General features: G+C 40.3%; 1 protein-coding gene across 1 annotated transcript; it reads right to left on the bottom strand.

Annotated features, from left to right (window-relative positions):
• Positions 1-4,895: 4,895 nt before the first annotated feature.
• On the bottom strand, positions 4,896-18,996 carry lipea (lipase, hormone-sensitive a). Its single transcript, XM_072675774.1, has 11 exons — positions 18,676-18,996; positions 14,146-14,390; positions 13,424-13,708; positions 12,550-12,640; positions 11,776-11,921; positions 10,785-10,970; positions 9,497-9,649; positions 9,043-9,187; positions 8,698-8,925; positions 5,875-6,242; positions 4,896-5,289 (listed from the first exon to the last, which is right to left on the bottom strand). The coding sequence occupies exons 2-11, from the start codon at positions 14,383-14,385 to the stop codon at positions 5,032-5,034; spliced, it is 2,100 nt and encodes a 699-aa protein (XP_072531875.1). The 5' UTR covers positions 14,386-14,390; positions 18,676-18,996; the 3' UTR covers positions 4,896-5,031.
• Between the last annotated feature and the right edge of the window lie 844 nt (positions 18,997-19,840).

The raw sequence follows: 19,840 nt of genomic DNA on the forward strand, positions 1-19,840 counted from the left end.
CTTTAGTAGAGCTCAGTAACACTGAGATAAATACCTGATCAGCACAGTGATTTATCAGTCTACTCATGCTTTAGTGGAGCTCAGTAACACTGAGATAAATAACTGATCAGCACAGTGATTTATCAGTCTACTCAGGCTTTAGTAGAGCTCAGTAACACTGAGATAAATAACTGATCAGCACAGTGATTTATCAGTCTACTCAATACTTGATGATACGATAACATATGATAACATAGCGTTCAGGTCAAGCGTTTCCATCAAATGCAATGTCTTAGTATTAAATGAGGCAATGTGCCATGTTTGTCCTCTGTGTGCACCCAATGTGCACCCTGCTAGTGAACGCAGTAACAGCTGCTAGGCAGGGAGGGTGACTGAACATAGCAATTATGCTCAGTCGAATGCAGGTGGGAGAAGAAGAAGAGAGAAAGAGGGATGATAAATAAGCACATAATTGACAAAAAACAAATAGTTGTTCTGCTTCTGCACTACAGATTAAAACGTATGAAGACTAAGATACATTATTCAATAAAATTGTGTTAAGGAAAAAAAGAAGGGGAGAGAGAAAGAGAGAACCCTACAGAGCCTTCTGTATCTGGTAATTGGTTTGTGGAAATCCAACAATCCAATTAGAACAAGAGTGTCAAGATATTTATAGCAGTGTTTTGGATGGTCATTTGTTAATCTTTGTTTTTTACCATTTCACATTTCTTTAGTTGGATTAGGACAAGATTAAGCCCAAACTGCGGCCACATACAAAACACAAATGATAAACACAGTGTTTGGGAACATAACTAGCCATGAGGTCAGCAGCTCGGACGGCTTAACAGGCTTAATGAACCTGCAGTCGTTGTTCAGATCGTTTGCAGTCAGAGTGCTCAATGACATCTGAGAAAAAGGGCGCAAGAGAGAGGCCTACTGCCTTGCTGGTTGATATGGATACTAGGGCCTCTAGGGAAAGCAGTCATTTTAAATCTGTGGGGGACATTATTGTCAGTGTTTCAACCCCCATCCCACTCCTTAGATGATCAAAGAGCTTTTTACACTGCGGTTAAGCCAGCATAAGTTCTGCCTGATTCAGTCCTAAATTACATCTACTTCAAACCCACAGAAATCTGAAGATGGAACCCAGAACAGGGAAAATACAGGGGACAAATTCAGTGCAGGACAGTAAGCAACTACTTTTCCATATAATGATAATTAATAAGACAATCATGTTAATTAGACCTATGCACCCTACTGTTGTCATTCTGGAATGTGAGAGTGTCAGAGTTGTGCTCTGCTTGGATGTAAAGCAAAGTGTTAGTGGAAGAGTGGGCGAAGATGCAAGTACTGCCCACTGCAGAGGCAGAAATTCAGTGGGTGGACTCCCACTTCGTGTTTCAATTAGTCTGGAATCCAGTACTATCACATGTAAACAGAAATACCATTTCTATCACTTTTGGACACCTTTGGAAAGGGTATTTACAAGCAGGGAAGCTCTGGATTCTAGATGATGCACCAGTTTATGAGATGTGACGTGTACAGAGATACTCCAACACTTAGTTGACTAATCTTAATTGATTTGGTCTGATATGAGTTTGTGGACGATATCCTTCCATATATCTACAGATTGTACAGGGCGGATCTTGCTTGTGCAGTCTAATAAAACCATGACGTTGGAGTTGGACCAGATCCAGCTCCACCCTCTGGACTTCTAGTTCTACAGTGACCATCATTTTGTAAAATAAACAGGGAAGTGGACAGAAGAGGAATCTCAATTTTACCTTGGGAGTTTATGAATAACTTATAGTCAAGGGAGATAAGTTGTAACGCAATGTTTTGTCTGCCATTGCATAGCGTTTTTTATGTTTTGTTGGTTGCCAGAACAAGGTATGCCAAGTCTGTACCGGAAAGTTTGACTCCCGATTACAACCTCTCGATGATCGGAGGACTCTGTACAGAAATTTTGCAATCAGTAGAGCAGCGTGGTGCGGAACGCATTGTGGGATATTTGGTCATGTCCAAGTCATCTCCTGATGCATCCTCACTAACACAGGGGCAGAACAAGAACATGTCCAGGCATTTGGACTGTATTGGCCCTTGTCTCCGCCCTAGCCCCCCTCCCAGTCACTGGTGTTCTCACCTGTGCCTCCTTTGAAATCCTGCCCTCTTCTTAGACTCCCCTCATTGTGTTCCTCATTGTTTCTTGTGCTCTTATAGCCCTGTGTTTGCAGTGTTCCTTGTCTTGCACTGTTGTTCACAGTTATTTTGGTCTGTGGTTTTGGGTTTTGTTTCTTTTGTGTTCCTCCTTGTGGCTATACATAGTCTTCTTATTTCTTCACCCCAATCGTTACAGAAGTCATCAGGCGATTCAGTGGTTCTCATACTCAGACCACAGTTTTTCTGTGTAGAGTGTAGTGAGTCAGTTTGGTGCAAAAATGTGGACAGGTCTAGGGGTTCCTGAGGACTGGTTTGAGACCCAAGACGAAGTTACATCATTCTCTATTTCTTTCTAGTCAGGAAAGGAACAGTCAGCACTTTCAAGCCGTGGAGTCTTGGCTGGCAGTTTTACTGACGAAGGCCAGATTGTGGAAAGCAAGCAGAATGAAGCCAGGCATGAAGAGTAGGTGCAGTTTCAGTGTACTCATCATCTCCCCATGCTGTTAAAAAAAAACAAAAAACAAAAAAACAACCACACACACACAGCAGAAGTCTAGTACACTCCTCAGCAACAACAAATCAGCAAATCATCTTACACATTTCTCCCAATCATGCAACAATTCCTTCTATGCCTACACTTGTACAATAATCTAACTTCAAAATCCACCAAACACGTCAAAAACAGTGTCAGTTTGTTTTATTCTTTTCAAACCTTGTCCAAATACACAAAGATATTTAGTAGCAATAGGTGTGAAGTAGAAACATTAGCAATTCCAGAAAATATTAAAACTTTGCTGTTGTCATTGCATCTCAAAAAGTATAAATACATCATGAGGTATAAATACAAAGGTGAGATGTCTATTTACAGCAATTTAGAAATAATAGGCTAATATAAAAGCCTGTTACGACATTTTAAAAATATTAATTTCAAATAAATTAAATAAAACCATACATACAATGCATGGTATGTGAAAATTAGCTCTTAGAAACAGCCATGTCCTTTACTCTTTTGGTTATTAAAATGCTTGTTGTGCACATGACAAACGTCTTTACAGTGCATGGGCACGATGGTGTAAAGCAGAGAACAGTATCTAAATGTTGAATAATATGTCCCATCCAGACATCTCAGTACAGTTAATCTTTGTAAACCCATTTACAGCAGCAAACCCTGACACAGAAGCTGGAGCAAGAGAATTCCTCCATTCACATGTACAGTTTAAACTACCCACACTCTTAAAAATGAAGGTGCTTCAAATGGTTCTTTGAGCAAGATCATAGAAGAACCACTTTAGGTTGCGTAAAGAACCATGTCTATCAAAAATATGAGCACGTGAAGAACCTTGAGTTGATGTAAAGGTTCTTTACTGATTTGAAGGTTTGCATACATTTCCTTTACAGACATGGTTCTTCTATGGTATCACTCAAAGAACCTTCATTTTTCAGATGATGTTTCCTACAGTGCATTTAAAGTATAAAATCCCCCAATATAGATACTGCAGCTTTGATTAAAAAGTATATATAATAAAGTAAAATAATAATAAGTAAAATAATTATAATAAAGATATTATTGTCAGTCTAGGAAGTTCAGCAGCTTGAATGAGTTTAAGAGCTTCACTGAAGACACAATGGCAATGTGTTGGTTCATACTGTGACCTTCAGTAAATGTGGAGATGACTGAAGAACAGGTCCTGCCTTAAAATTGAACTCCACTGATTTCCCAGTAGTACACACCAATGATGGTGGTGACAGGAACCAGGGGTCACAATGTTTACAATGCATATAAACACTGAAAAATTGAATAACCATTTGAACATTGCACAACTATTATAAACCACCAGTGAACTTGTATGTGCCTGTGTAATATTAGTTATATATGCTGCTGGTGATAAATGAGAGGCAAATTTAGGAAAATTAGATTTCTCTGGGGACTGTTAAATGTTACAAAGTCTTACATATAACTTTCATGTCTCAGGAATCTAGCAACATATTATAGCACATACCATTTTAATGTAATACGTTTCTGTGATGTAGCTTTTAGAGGAATTGATCTATTTAGATGATTGGTTCCCATCACCACTGTCAACAAAGTTTCTCTCAATCAGAGCATTTCAGACCAAAGCTGAAACAGCGCTGTATGTACATCTTAACCATGTAATCATACAGAAACTCAATAGTATTCCCATTTAACTATGGTACTTACAAACCCCAACATTTTTCCCAAAACATTTTTCAAGTTTCCAGGTTTTTTATTTTTAATGTTTGGGTTTTTCTGAGAGAAATGCATGCTTCTAAAATAAGAAAATACTCCCATCAAAGTTTCCATAAAGGACAAGATTAAAATTTCAATCAATTCTGGGACTTAACTAGTATTTACAACTCGTTTGAATGTTTAGAGCAGTGATTTGTTATGGCATCATCTTCCAAACACGTGAACTTCAGAATCCTCCTTCTCAGGCATAACAATACAGGTACTGCCCGAACACCCAGAACACTATGCATCAAGCTAGTAAGTAAAGCGATTTATTCTAAATTAACACAATAACTGGACAATGTTATGTAACTTTTTTTTTTTGTCCAACTCCATGTGAAACTCAGTAGTGGTAGCAGTTCTATACCCTGCGAAAGCCTGTAAGGTCATTGTAGAAGCATGCATAGCACCCAAAAACACCAAAATCAATTAAGAAAAATGCAAAACTAACAATGGAAAATGTTTTGGCGATAAATGGTCCATTGATCCTTTAAGACATGGAAGTGTGCAGACATTTAATTTAATTAGAATTGTCTCCCTTAAATTTTTTTCTGTCCCTTTATTTACTTATTTATTTTTTTAACTAGCTTAGAAAGTCTGCTTTTATCGTTTCCAGAAGCATCAGTGGTTCCTAAAATTGCAGCTTAGTCAAACACAGTGTTGTTTTTCTGGTTGAGATTTGGTTGCTTGTGCGTTTTAGGAGGTGGGTCTTGCTCAAAGACCTCTCGGATTCGTCCCACACAGATATCTACTGCTTCCTGAGTCTCTGTGGAAATCTGTGATAGGCTAAGAAAGCCATGTGGGAGGTCCTCCACCACAGTCAAGGTCACTGGCTGGCCAATGCTCCTCAGCTTTTTAGCAAACATCACAGAATCGTCCAACAGGGCATCCAAAGCCGAAGCCTAAGGGAGATAATTTTGAAACCTCAGTCAAACATTTGGGAAAACAATAACTCTTAAAAAATGGTTGGAAATATGTTTTTACTGTGATGAGTTACAGAAAATATAAATAATCATAAATATATCGAGAAGGAAACATAAATAAAATGTTTTGGATATTTTAGACCAATTAGAGAAAGACTGTAATCATTACCAACCAGTGTGCTGTAGCTCAGGATAAAAACTCAGAGAACTATACATTTATTTTTACCAATAGTGGGATTTGCCTCTTCCTGTTTGTTTTTTTTTCTGCCAATTCGGCCAATATTTGCATCTTTTTCTATCGCTATGTTTTTCTTGCCGTGGCGGTCATGTCTAACTCCAAACCATTCTCATCACACATTATCAGGAGTTCTCTGCATCTTAGTTCATAGCTTTACTTCTGTGATTAGGCCTTCTATCCATCACAATCATGAAATATCAGCTTATACTACATGTATGTGTTTTAACAGAAGAATGTGCCAAACATAAGGCTACAATGAATTTAGACAATCCTGCTCTGTATGAATTAGCTATACTTTTCTGCCAAAACCAAATTCAGCTTCTTACCACTAGGTGCACTGGTGGCAGGCCCTTGAGAAGAATGTCCGGCGCAAGTAAAGGAGAAACAAAGGGATTCTTCATTATGGGGGTGCATGGGGTCCTAATATCCGCCAGACACCCTGAGCGCAGTGGTTCAAAGCCTTCTGGGAATTCTGTGGTGCCCTGTAGCATGTCTTCAGAGTGAGGCGCAGCATCTTGAGGCCCATTGGCAGACCTAGTTGGTGGTGCCGACGCTACAGAGGTTTGGTTGAGTAGTGACTGCAGCCAGTTGGAAGCTCCATGTGTGATGTCCACTAGTAACACGGCAGTGTCCCGTCCCAGAGCACTCAGAGTGTCTAGGTGTTGCATGGGCTGCACCGACTCACTGTCTGTACCTGGGGATGTACAAGAGTAGTGAGAGTAAAATATTACAAACATAGTCAGCTCACAAGAAATGTAAAGTTTCATTTATTTAGTGCCTTCTTCATACCAGAGATGGATTACAAATCAAGTGATACATACTTATTTTTTAAATCTTTTTTTATTACCCTGTTATACTTTCTATACTATCTGGGCAACAACAACAACAACAACAAAAAAAAAAAACGACAGTGACATAACTGGATTGACCAACACACTGCAAGTCAAAGAATCCCTTTTTCAGTACTATGGAAAACCCTTTTTCTTTGAGTGTATGTAACTACCTATTGCTTGCATACCTAGATCATATGCAACTACCTATGCAACTATGTATCGGTCCACCTATCCAACTACCATGTATGTAACTTCGTTTTATTTCATACATAGCTACCTACCATTGTACATGCCTACTAACTACTAGGGATGTACTAGTTCACCCTCTTCGGTCATGGTTCATTTAAAATCATAGTTCAGCAATGATTGATTTATTTATTTAGGTAAAATTTGTGTTCTGACTTCCCAAAAACAAATATATTTTAAACAAAACAGAAAAACCTGTAAAATTTAAGTGTAAACTGACCAAGTTATTTATTTATTTTGGTTAACATCTTTGATTTTGTCAGGCATGCGAACATGCTCCCTCCTGCTCTACAACGTTCTTCGTCATCTGACTACTAATCACTAAAACCACCCTGACTTGGCTCTTACCCAAGTCTCATCAGCACTCAGTGTGTGTCAGGTGTTTGTAAAGTCCTGCAGCATTTTCTGTTCTGAGTTAGTCTGTCCTTCTTTCCCTTGACTATGCATACTAGTCTACCCGTAGCCTGCTTGCTTGCGTTGTTGACCTTTGGACGTTTTTTGTTTTGGTAGAGGTCTTTGCCATGCTGCCAAGCTTAAACTGTGCCTGCATTTGCATCCAGAGCTTCCACTTGTGAGTGTTGCCAAAAACAGAAAAAAACAAAACAACAGTAGTGAATAAATGTTATTTTGATGTGTAGTTTTGTAGTTTGTAAATGAAGAGCATTTTTTTTAATGCTCCGTATATACGGTGTACTTTCCCTTTAAGAGAAGAACGAGCTGTGTTTGTGTTATATAGTGTCAGATGCCAGTCCTGATCGACTAAAACACTGCAGAGTTTAGCGATCCTACTTATTTAATGCACCTGATTCAACTTCAGCTGGTTAGCAAGGTATTTGTGACTTGAAAATAGGTTGAAAGACCAGTTTGACAGTTGTAACTGTAGAAATGAAGTACTTGTGCATGCTCTCAAATAAATAAATAAACAAATAATTAAATAATAGAGAAAAGGCATTGTTTGAGTCATGCACACCATGACCACAGAGTTTGGTTTCAGTTCATAACTGTTGCAGCACTACTGCCTCTATATAACTGCCTACTAGTGGTGTAAAGGATTGTACTTGATTCGTGATCTGTTTGAATGGCTCCTCACATCACAGCACACATGCGAATTGCAGATGCATTGCCAAAGATTTACCACAATAGTGTAGAATACAGTTGTACTGTACAGCTGTTTTATCATACATTTCATAATCTTGGTGGAGTAAAAAGACAGAGATGACGCCATCATCTCCAATCTGCTGAAAACCATATAAACTCAGCCACAGAAATTTTAGAATTCTATTCTATGGCATGATATGGGGGAAAATGTCTAGTCTATGGATCAGCAGTATGTCTGCAGGAGGAAGAATGAAGCATACGCTAAAAAGAACACCCTGCCTAGAGTGAAGCATGGCGGTGGCTCGTGATGTTCTGGAGCTGCTGGAGCTTTCTCTGGCACTGGAAACCTGCAGTGTGTAGAAGGGCAACATGGATTCAATCAAGTATCAGGAAATCCTAGGAGAAAACGTCAGGCCGAAGCTTGGGCATCACTGAACCTTCCAATAAGAAAATCTTCCCAAGCACACCTCAAATCCAGTCCTAGAAGTCCTGGAAGATTCTGGAGTGATCATCAGTTGCCTGACTTAAACCTCATACAGAAAAATAATTGGTGGGATTTGAAGAAGACCCAGGAATATTAGTAAACTAGAGGCCACTACCCATAAAGAATGGGCTAAGATTCCTCAGGAACGCTGGCCGAAGTCTAGCTATGGATCACGTTTGGTGTTCTACTAAGTTTTAAAGGCACTGCTCATTAAGTGGTTAAATAATTCTAAGACTGCAGTGGTCATTTAAAGTGTCATTTATGTTGAACTTGGATAAAACATTGGTGTTAACCAATGGCACAAATGTAATGGATCATCATAATGTCATCATTCCACATTGCCTAGGTTTATCAATTACCATTAAGCAAGACCGATTTTTCACACTTAGGTAGGATTACATTTAACCTAGTAGACCTTTAGTAGCTGGTAGTAGAGTAGTAGCACTCTTAGGGGCCAATGAACACTTGTGTAATTACTGTTGTCTTACCAGTGTAGGCATTGATGCATCTACAAAGCACACTCAGGGGCAGCAGTGGGTCAATTAGGGTGAGAAGGCGGGACGGTGAGACATCGGTTGTCAAAAGTGTCGCTGGATATGCTGCCATGATGCCATCAGGCGTTCGTACACCGTGAGACATCGCCTTCATTGAAACTGTGAGGCAAAGGTTTCCACCCGCGCTGTCCCCCGCCAGACACACACGCTCTGCTGTTGAGCCTGAGAGAAAATTAGAGGGGCATTATTTATGGATTTCTTAACACTGACCATTAAGCTTAAAACTAAAGGGACATTTCAATCGCAAATTTTTGTGTTTGTGTGTGCTGTAGCACAAACCCAGCAAGTGACAGTTCTTTAGGGCCCAGCAGTAAGCATAGAAACACTCTTCCAGGGCACGAGGGAAGGGGGCTTCAGGGGCCAGTGAGTAATCCACAGAAAGAATAGGCACATTCAAATCTCTTGACCAGGTCTTTAGATAACTCTGTAAAGAGACAGATATCCAGGACAAATATAGACCAAGTACAGTAAGCCAAGCAAAAAGCCTGCTTGAGAGCTGCTAATATGAATCAATCAGAATGCATGCTTCCCTTCCTTAAGACCTAACTCCTAACTACTTCTAAAACAGGATGTTCAGGCAGGAAATCACTGTGGCCAAGCTAATGATTCTACACTGGGACATTTAGATTTTTGTTGAACAACTTTACATGGTATTTCATTTTATTTGAATAAATAATACCCCTTAAGATGTCATAAGCCTGGGAATTTAAAGAGTTCAAGTTATTTAGTATACTTCATGAGATTTGGAGGTCTGTGCAACAAATCCTCCTCCATGGAAGTGGATGAGTAGCCATGGAGATGGAGGGCTTTTCTGGTTCCTGAAGCCCACAGAGAGAGAACGCTGAGGCCTCTCAGAACGAGAGAGTGCCAGCAGCTCTGCACTGTCCTACAGACAAACAGAGGAATACAACATGACACATGATGCAATAAGATATGATACATTGTGATATAATGTCATAATAGCATATACTGTATTGTTACATGTTACAAATATTTATTAAACATCCAAAAATACTGCTTATTGTGTACAGTCTTATGCCAACGTTTGGGCACTCTTGGCCGACTGACGTATCTTGTTTTTAGTAATTAATAAGTAGTAAACACAGCCTCTCTGTTTATTACTCTGTCAGTGGAATCAAATTCTCTAACTATTCCAACCTTGAATATACTAAACACACACTACCGATGGGCTGCTTTAAGAAACCGAACTGAAACCAAAAGTAATCAATGCCCACAAGATAGGAGAAGGCTATAAAAAGACTTTAGGGAAACTGTGGCAGTCAATATGAGATCTGGAAGAACATGAAAACTTGAGAACTGCTCTTATGCTCATAAACAAAATGGCAAAGTAAAACTCCCAATTGACTGCCTAGCGAGTAGTACACCGTTCTATTGTGCAGGACTGTTTGCACAAAGTGTCATAAAAAGAAAATTACCTGCAAATTACCTCAATGTTTAAAGTAGCCAACAGACTAAGCCCCAAAAAGACTGTGGAGGGATCATTTGTTCAAAGGCTGAAGCTGAAAAGATGTCGGCTTTTACAATAGAGTGACCCAAATAATACCTCAAAACCTCATGGAGGCCAACCCAAACCAAGTGAGCAACTGAAGCAGCTTGTATATAATCGCATATTAATCTTAATCAGAGTACAATGTTTACAATTACTTGTGATCCTGATTTGAGGTCATATCACCCAGCACTAGGATAGTCCTTAAACAAGCTGGACACACAAGGTGATTTGAAAACATTTTAAAACTAGAGGCCTTCTGTGGAGAAATGTTAAAAAAACAAGCTAAGCTAAAGCTAAGTTACTAAATCCTGACTGTAAAATGCCCAAACATTTTATTTTGATTATTTTTAATATTATGAAGGACAGAGTAAGTGTGCATTAGCATTTGTTGAAAATATTGTTGGATATTTTTATTATCAGACTGTTTACTACTTTTAAAAAAAATCAAAAATCCAAACTTTTGTAGAAGTACAATATTCAAGTCTGCATGGTACAAGTTATTAAAGCACACCTGGCCCTCGCGGAGTGTGTGAGAGATGAGGCGCACGTGCACAGGGCCTGGACCCCAGTGGGCCACAGGAGGGGACACCGTAACAGCCAGGCTTGGATCTGAGGCCAGAGGCATACTTAGTGGCTCTCCAGGAACTGACAGTGTCAGATTCACCTGCACTGTGTTAGATGTGATGCTTGCTAAACCCTGGAGAAAGAGACAGAAAGAGTGTGTGAGAGAGAGAGAGAGAAAGAGAGAGTGAGAAAAATTAGACCTACCAATCTCTACCTGATTCATCTGTCCTATAAATAGAATAATCTGTGTGTGAGGCTTTACCTGTGTCAGCGTCCTCAAAAGAGGAGCTAAAACTCGGTATGTGGTGAAGTGAAAGCCAGGAAGGTGAACAGCATCCGTGCTAGGCTAAAAGCTAACAGTAGCCTTTTAACATCTCCTTCCTCCTTCTTTGAAAACAAACTGGACTACCTCAGCTTACTACAACAGCTGGAGCTAAACACACATTAGAAGAGAATGCACTGGCTTATTCTTTTACTGGGAAGACCAGTTCGATTCAAAATTTAAGGTCAGTTGTTCCCAACCCTTGTCGTGGAGCACCTCCCTGTCCTTCACATGTACTTCCTGAGTTTGTTGAAGGAGGAAGTATGTTGGAGGAAGTGTATTGGAGGTGGAAACCACTAAATGTGCTGGGCAGGACCAGGGTTGGTAACCACTGTTTAGATGATTCCACAGAACTCAAACTACAAACTACACACTCATAGAAATAAGTGCAACTGAGCTATAGGAAATACAGAGGATAGGATACATCAATTATACACTATTCCAAACATATATATTTTTTCATACTGTTTTTCACCCTGAATAATCTGAAAAAATTACCCTTGAATTGGCCAATTAAATCTTTCCAGATTACATTACACTTTTCTTTACAATCCCTTTGGTGAAGCCACTTCAGCTTTATTAGTGCTTAAGAAAAGAAGAAGAAATTCCAACTGACTGAGATCAGCTCCGTCTCGGTGATGTTCCAAAAGGTTTTCCAGAACTGCATGTCCAGGTTCTGAGTGATGCGTTCAAACTCCGCCCCCCTCAGCTCAGGGTCCATCACATACTTCCCAGATGTAAAGACCGACAGAGCAGCCCTCCCTATAGACAGAACATCAAGCTGCACTAAAACATGGAAAATTATATTGTAGATTCAAAGACCTCAAAGCAATACCTTTTCCAACTTATTTTCAGCAATTCATAATGAATTTATCATTATAATCATTTACCATTATGCAAATGAGATCTTGATCATTGTCCCAAGCAAGTTCAACCCATCTGGGTGAAATGCTGATGGGTTGATGCTAAATCTGCCATCACCTACAACCTGGCCTGTGACTCTAATGGCAGTGATTCTGATTTCTGAACCATTTACTCAGAAATCAAATCAATCTTTTCTCCAAGTATAACTAATCAATGGATGTACTGTATAGTACACATGTTAGGCACATTAATGCCATCATTTAAGATTCAAGATTGTTCTGCAGCTTATATTTTAATATGAACAAATCTCGATTTCTTTACTCTATCACTTAAATCTGAGCACTGAGCACTGCGAGATATTTCCTTATATCCAGCTATTGCAAAAATCCTAGAAATTGGAATCAGCACTATGCTTTTTAACAATCACGGTTCTGATCATGAACTGCAATATGGTATCATGGGAAATGTAATGTAGTTATATAAATATACTGTACAGCTTTCCACTGCAGATCTGCATTGCACTGACCTAATCTAGTCTGCTGTTTCTTGTAGTTCTCTCCGAAAGACACCATACTGATCACCACTGTCTGCAGGAAAGGTCTGAGAGATGGAGAAAACTGGGTAGAGGGAAAGTTAAACAAAAGTAAAACAAAAAAAAGTAAAGAAGAGAGTAAACAAAAAAAAGACATTTGTCCTTTTAGTAGAATGCATTTTATACATAACAAATATTACATATCAAAGTATATTTATGACATATTTAAAGAACAGTCTTGCAAAACAAATCTAAATAATGTTCACATGACCCCAAGGCTAGCTTATCAAAACTCTCAAAGCCTGTATTTTGTTAATACTTCTATGCATTTCTGTCAGGCAGTATTATAAATCAGTAAGCAGGGCTATGTGAGATCACCTAGCCTAATAACTCAACATGGTAATAGTAGTGGGAATAAATTACAGTTTCTCCAAAGACTTACTATAAAACTTACTTTAAAACTATAAACTATAAAAGCTAACTATAAAACTAACTATAAAAGCTTGTGTTTTTCATATAATTCATGTATTTATGAATGTGGAAATAGAGCTCGCAGGTCAATATGCCACTTTTTAAATCACAAATTTAATCTGTTTATTATTCTAATGCCAGGTGGAAATTCATAGGTAATAGGTAACACTAGATCACTCATACACACACACACAACACGAAACTGCATGTCTGACTTTTCACCGAAATACCTTCAGTTTGTTACTTCTATCTTTAAGCATTTAGATGTTCTGAAAGTTAAAGTCAGTGCCATCTGAAAATGAGGAGCAATGAGATGAGATATCAATAAGCACAGGTCAGCCCACAACAGATGTGTGGACACAAGAATAAACACAAGTGCAGGCATGAGATTACTCACCTGAAAACCCAAGCAGCGGCCATAGAAACAAGCCTTGTGCATGGATGTGTATTCCTTCATGAACTTCTCGCTCAGGCCACAGTCGTCCTGTGAGTAGAGCTGCCCGTGTTCATTGTCGTTAAGCAAGCGCCGGGCCACGTACAGCAATGCTCGTAGCTGACAAAGAGCCACGCAGTACGCTTCCATCTCACAGGCGTTGTGGTCCACTCGGAAAAACACACCCCCGCAGTTGGAGACAATGTAGCGGCCCTTCTGGATTATATGAAGAAGGCAGGACTGCACCACCTGTAGACAAAAGCAAGCCAAAAGAAACACCTGCTAAAGTTTGAGGTTTTAAAACATACTCTTCACTCTCCAGTCTATATATGGAAACAAGGCTGACCATTTTGAATGACCCCTCCAATTTGCTGAAGATATAGGGAATATATAGGGAAGATATAGGGAATATTTCAGTTTGGCCTGCTTTTTGATTGAGGCACATTACAGGTCAGTCTCGGTCAGGAGTAAAAAGAGGATGGCCAGAAATGCCCAGATAAATAAAACATTAACCCACACAAACATCATAACAGGACCTGAGGAGACAAGCAAATAATACACCACTAAGATGATAGATCAATCTGATTGTGTTCAGATCACCTGCAACTGACCAAGACCCTCACATAGTGCTGATTAGCTCAAGGGCCCCTAGATTTATAAAAAAAAAAAATAAAAAAAAAGTATACCTTTACTAATGTGCGGTACCCATTCCCCGGAGTCTTTGGGTCGAAATCATACAGGTGGTACACAGCAGTGAAGCCGGCGACCAGCGCTTCCACAGCACGGCCATGCTCCTGAATGCGCCTCATTGCCGCCAACAGCTGATTGGTGGCATCATTGGACAGCAGGTTGACCTGGTCTGAGACGGCAGAGACCACTTCCGCACACACTGTATCCAACGTAGTGAAGACTATCCTGTGCTCCATGTTCACTGAGAGAGTGAGAGAGAGACAGTGAGAAAGTAGGAGTCCCTTCCATGCATGAATTTACACTTTTTAGTTTTTTTACAATATTTTGATATTTTATACATAATTCAGAAATATGGGCTGCTCCAATGTCTTCTCCATTCGAATTCCATCATGCAGAAGAAACAATCTCAGACACACAGACACAAATAAATTCAACTTAATCAACATGAAACGGGGTCAAACTCCGCCTCATGACAAAAACAAAAAAACAAAAACGCAAAGTGAACAAAAGAAACAAGTGTAAACTATTGTGTTCCAGCAGGCAGTCACTGACAAAGGCCAGCCTCTGTCCTCTCTGAACCACGAGTATGTGAAACCGTCACAAATCAGGCCAAAAGTATGAGCTTCTGATTGTTCTTTTAATGTTATTTCTTAACATGATGGGAACCAGGGTTGGCAATATCTACAACACCAATATTCAAAATGACCAGTGAACAACGCTACTCTTCTCATTGTTATACGCAATGCTGCTGATGGTAGAATAGCTTCCTCTGGGGACCATTTTGCCTACACTTACACCACGCATGTACTGTGGCGTTCCACCAAGATTGCAGTTGAAAAAAAGACATTTTAGGCCAAAACATTTACATTTAAGGCATTTAGCAGATGCTCTTATCCAGAGTGACTTACAAAAGTGCTTTGCTATTTACCCAAGAAAAATCTCCGCTAGTTTCAATAGACTGACCATTCAAAGATACCTTTAAGCTTTAGACATTACTAAGCACAAGTCAATAAGGTGACCATAGTACTAGCGAGCGACTCTTCTGTTCGGACACCCAGGGGAAGCTCGTTCCACCACTTTGGTGCCAGGACAGAAAAAAGGCTGGACGCTTGTCTTCCGTGGATTTTGAGGGATGGCGGGTCGAGCCGAGCTGTACTTGAAGTTCGAAGGGCTCTAGGTGCTGATCGGCTTTTGACCATTGCCATCAAGTATGGAGGGGCTGGTTGATCTCGAAACTACTGTAAAACAATATTTTCGGCTCTGCAAAACTTCTCTATTATGAAGCAGTTTACACCAAAGCACTTGGCATGCCTTTGTTTACATCTCCACCATTTAATCATGCAAAACTTGGTGAGCCTTCTTCTAAGGCTTGTGAAAATGGAAGTTTTCTGTTTATAATAACTTAACATTGGGAACATAAGACAATCAGTGTTTTTCTTGAGAATATTATATAGAGCTTAGTTTTTCAGTTAGAGCTCAAAAGCGAGACAGAGAGAGAGAGAGAGAGAGAGAGAGAGAGAGAGAGTATTTACAACAAAAATGCCAAAAAAAATGTAGGGTTTCCTTTAAACTGGCATGACTTATTTAATAAAGTGAAGTGACTTGATTTGGGCTGGTTCAACCATCCTGAAGTCATGTGTTTTCACTTAGATGTGGATTTTTCATTCATTTAAACCACTTGGACCTCATCAGATCCCCAGGGTAACCTTTGACCCACTCATCACCTAGCGCTCCTGTTCTCTATCAGTTACACTGGCAGCCTAGCTGCGCCGGTAATTTAATAGGTGTCCTTTCCTTATCACTTTCAAAGCTGCAACTGCTCGAGACTGTCCAGCGTCGTCTTCTGAAATATGTTACTGGCGTAGTCACGATGACCACCAAGAGCAGGAAAAATACTTTCTAAGAAACTGACAAGCCGCTGCTCAGACACATATCATCAATTTCTATGATTTGTTAGGAGCGTTTCACTGGAGAGTCCTGGGGGCTGTTTTACAGTGACGACTAACATCCAATATCTTGTTCAGCCCTATTAAATAAGAGAGCAGGACGACACAGTGTAGCTTTCTGAGTAGGCCTATAAAAAGTTCCATTCATACACAGCCAAAGCATAAGCCTCATTCTCGTCAACCGGTATGAAGTCTTTTCACCCGTTTAAAGAAGCTTCAAGACATTTAGAAAGCTCCCTTTCTGGCACGTAACAGATAAGGCCGACCAAATGCCTTATTTGCACAAGGGAGCGGTTTGAAAAAGCACCCGACTGAAATGCACACATGCTTAAAGGGCAAGTCCACCTATTTTCTGCCCAATTAAGACATTGTTTTATGATCATTTTGAAAAGTTTTTCAACTGAACTGTATTTTTAAGTCCCTTCATAGTTGAGGGGTATTGTAAGGCAAACTAGTTTCTCTACACTGAACCAGTAGTTCACACCAAACCACTCTGAATGACCTTGTTTACAACTCTCAAACAATTATACAGAAATGTGGAATATATAAAATATTGCATGTACCTTTAATACTAACGTCTCAGATAACACCAAAACTGAAATCAATGCCTCGGAAGGTTTAATCCCAATCGCTGCCTTATTTAAGGCCTATCCTGGCAACTATCCAGAGAGATTAGCTTCAGTTTCACCTTGGCTGCATTTCAGTCGTTCACATGTTCCTTCTAATCTAAACGGTGTAACAATTTTAGTACAGTAAAAAATGTCCCTCCAGCTCTTCTTCATTTGAAACCTGTGTCAGTGTACAACATTAGGAATCTGTTCACCAGTAAAATTGTTCCAAAATTACTAGAAATAAATAACCTTGCCTTTATTAGCTATTCATGCAAATTGATGTTTTTTCCCTTTTCATTTGAGACTTTAACAAATATCGAAAGTCAAACTTAATCACAACCAAAAATCATATCAAACACAAAAATGTGTACTATTACACCCCTACGTTATTCATGCAGGGTCTAGTAGGCTGAAAATGAACATTCCTCCTTAATTCCCCATGCAGCCAAATGAGAAATGGTTCACTGCAGAGAATTTCTCTGACTCTGAGCTCTCCCACCCATACAGAACCCCTACAACAAAAGATGCTGGACAAATGCCACCAGCACTTCCTCTGACCCCACTCACCCCAGCCACTTTCTCTTTCAACCCCTGCCACCTGGAAAGAGGTACAGTCACATTCGAGCCAGAACCACCAGATTCTGAAGAAGAGTTGCTGTTAAACACCAACTTCAACCTAAATATACACACACGCTGATCACTCTGATCCTTCCAGTTCATCCACCATACACACACTGAGCTCCACTAACTCAGGGACTCTGGAACTCCCTCTCAGTACATAAGCTGTATATCATCCTCTGTACCTCATCACCAAGCTGCAATACCCATTACTGCACTGTACACTCGGTTTACATACGTGATGATGCTATAATACCAGACAGGTCTACGTCAGCACACACTCCTGAACTAGTTACAGTAACTAATTTGGACCTAAATCACCCTGCCTTCATGCACACATTTGCACATGTATATATCTGCATTTCTATATGTACTGTATTCATTGTCTATTAGTATATTAATGTAATGACAGTAAAGTTGCATTGCAAGTTATATAAGGGGACATTCTACACTGATTTATTTGAAATTACAATTGTAATTATTGTAGTAAATATTTACTATTTTAATATTTGATTTTTTATTTTATTTAATATTTCATTTTAATCTGTCTGACTTTCCTGAGGTTCTTTACTTCAACCGCTCATCTACAGCACAGTGGTAAAAATAAAGACAGGAACTGGATCCAGCCAGCACTGGATTCAAACATGCCCAGATCGCCCCGGAATCCCAATCCACTGGATCCGATCCGGACATTCCCACATAGCTTAAATGAAGCCAGAAATACCGCATTTTCCTTAATCAAACACCAAGCATTAAGCTACTTCTCCACCATGTACGGATTTAAATACGTTCACAAAACCATGCATAAAAAAATAATAAAATAAAATAAGCAAAGCCATGTAACTGACCAGCCTGCTGTGCTGGACCTTCCTAGCGGCGTTACACTCTCCACACCATCCAGTCACCACCAGTGTTAGCCAACAGCTCTCACTATAACCGTCTCTAAAACAGGTGTTTTCCTTTACAGTTTCTCTACGAACCACTCCGAATAACTTTGTTTACTGTAATGTAGTGTCATTATGCAGAAATGCAGAAATTTGAACAAACAGTGGCTCTCATTTCGCAGCTGTTTTCAGGTGAGCTCAGAAGAACAGCTGCTTGCGTGTTCCTACCAGCAGACGGCGCTCTTCAACAGGGCAGCAGCTCTACCTCTCTCCCTACCTCTCTCTCCCTACCTCTCTCCCTACCTCTCTCTCCCTACCTCTCTCTCTCCCTACGACACGAAATAACACAGTTTAACGTTCAAACAATGTGCGCAAAATCCAAGAAGAGCCAATATAAGACTCAAGGGACACCCTCGCTAGTCCCTCATTCTCTCAGAAGCTGCTGACAGACAGGCCGGTGACAGTACCCTGTGGTGCCGGTCGGGGAGGTCTCGTTGTCAGGGCTCGCTTTTCCCTCCTGGCTCTCACATGCAGGCTCGCCGCCCCGGTGTCACAACAGCACAACTTCAAGAGTTTCTAACAGCGAGGAACTTGAGCTCCAGATGAAACCCCTCACAGCTCACTGCGGGGCGAGCGGGACGAGCCTCCACACGCCTCCACACACCGACACACGCTCGTTTCCTCGGCTTTTTCTCCCAGGCTGGAGAGGAAGACTATCGGCGTCTTTTCTGAGGAAACCCCAGTCCGACCGTATCGTCTTCCGCGCCCGTCAGAGGAGCGGAGCGCAGCATCCTGGGTATAAGAGTCATGTGAGGGGGGCGAGTGTGTGTCACTGATAGAGGAGCCGATAGCGCACACTTTTTAAGATTTCTACAGCTTTACAAAACGCAGAAACAGCTCCCCGACACATGGCTCGGCCAACATGGCGCGTGTTTATCAGTGAACTCACAGCAGGGCTGTTTTTAGAGTCAATAAAACTTCAGTTTCCGTCTGAAACTACAGTTAAGAGTCGGAGGAGCGGAGAGACCCCGTGTCCTCTGATCAGGTGTGATTCACTTCATATCGACAGCAGGGTGCAGTTATCAGACCATTTCGGCTGAAAAAGTGACCTGTTAAAATGAGGATTTTGCCGAAGGGAACAAAAGTTTGAACTTTTAAAGGAAGTGGGAAAGTGGATGTGAGCATTTCTGTCGATTCAGGGTCGCTTGTTGTGCATCTGCTTTCAAATGATGTATAAAAATAAAAACTGAAAGAAAGAAAAGCAGAAATGGAGATGTCAGTGATATGCCAGTCCCAAATTAAAATAGGCGATAAATAAATGATACTGAATGGGTCTGAAAATGTGAGTTTCTATTTTCTAAAAGTATCTTAACACTTTATTTTAAACTTTGTATTTTTTGTTTTGTATCAAATGTAACGTCCAGAATGAATTCTCTCAGACAGGGAAAAGGCTGACCACGGTTTAGGAGGAGAAGCGGATCCCGGTGAAGGAAGGCTCTGTCCTCTCTAGGGCTTTTGGAGCCATCTAGAGGCGCAACGAGGAGACACAACCCCCCTGCGGAGTCAAGCAGTCAGCAGCTAGCTGATCATCCAAAACACTGCCATAAAATAATGTGCTCCGTAACGTGTCCT

The sequence above is a fragment of the Salminus brasiliensis genome, chromosome 3 (assembly GCF_030463535.1).
Source record: "Salminus brasiliensis chromosome 3, fSalBra1.hap2, whole genome shotgun sequence".
NCBI lineage: Eukaryota > Metazoa > Chordata > Actinopteri > Characiformes > Bryconidae > Salminus > Salminus brasiliensis.

Excerpts from the sequence above, each read along its gene's own strand:
- lipea (XM_072675774.1), bottom strand. The coding sequence starts at position 14,385 with ATGGAGCACAGGATAGTCTTCACTACGTTGGATACAGTGTGTGCGGAA. Across the intron at positions 13,709-14,145 it reads GGTACCGCACATTAGTAAAG|GTGGTGCAGTCCTGCCTTCT; the intron begins GTATACTTTTTT and ends TTTTGTCTACAG. Across the intron at positions 11,922-12,549 it reads GAAACAGCAGACTAGATTAG|GGAGGGCTGCTCTGTCGGTC; the intron begins GTCAGTGCAATG and ends TTCTGTCTATAG.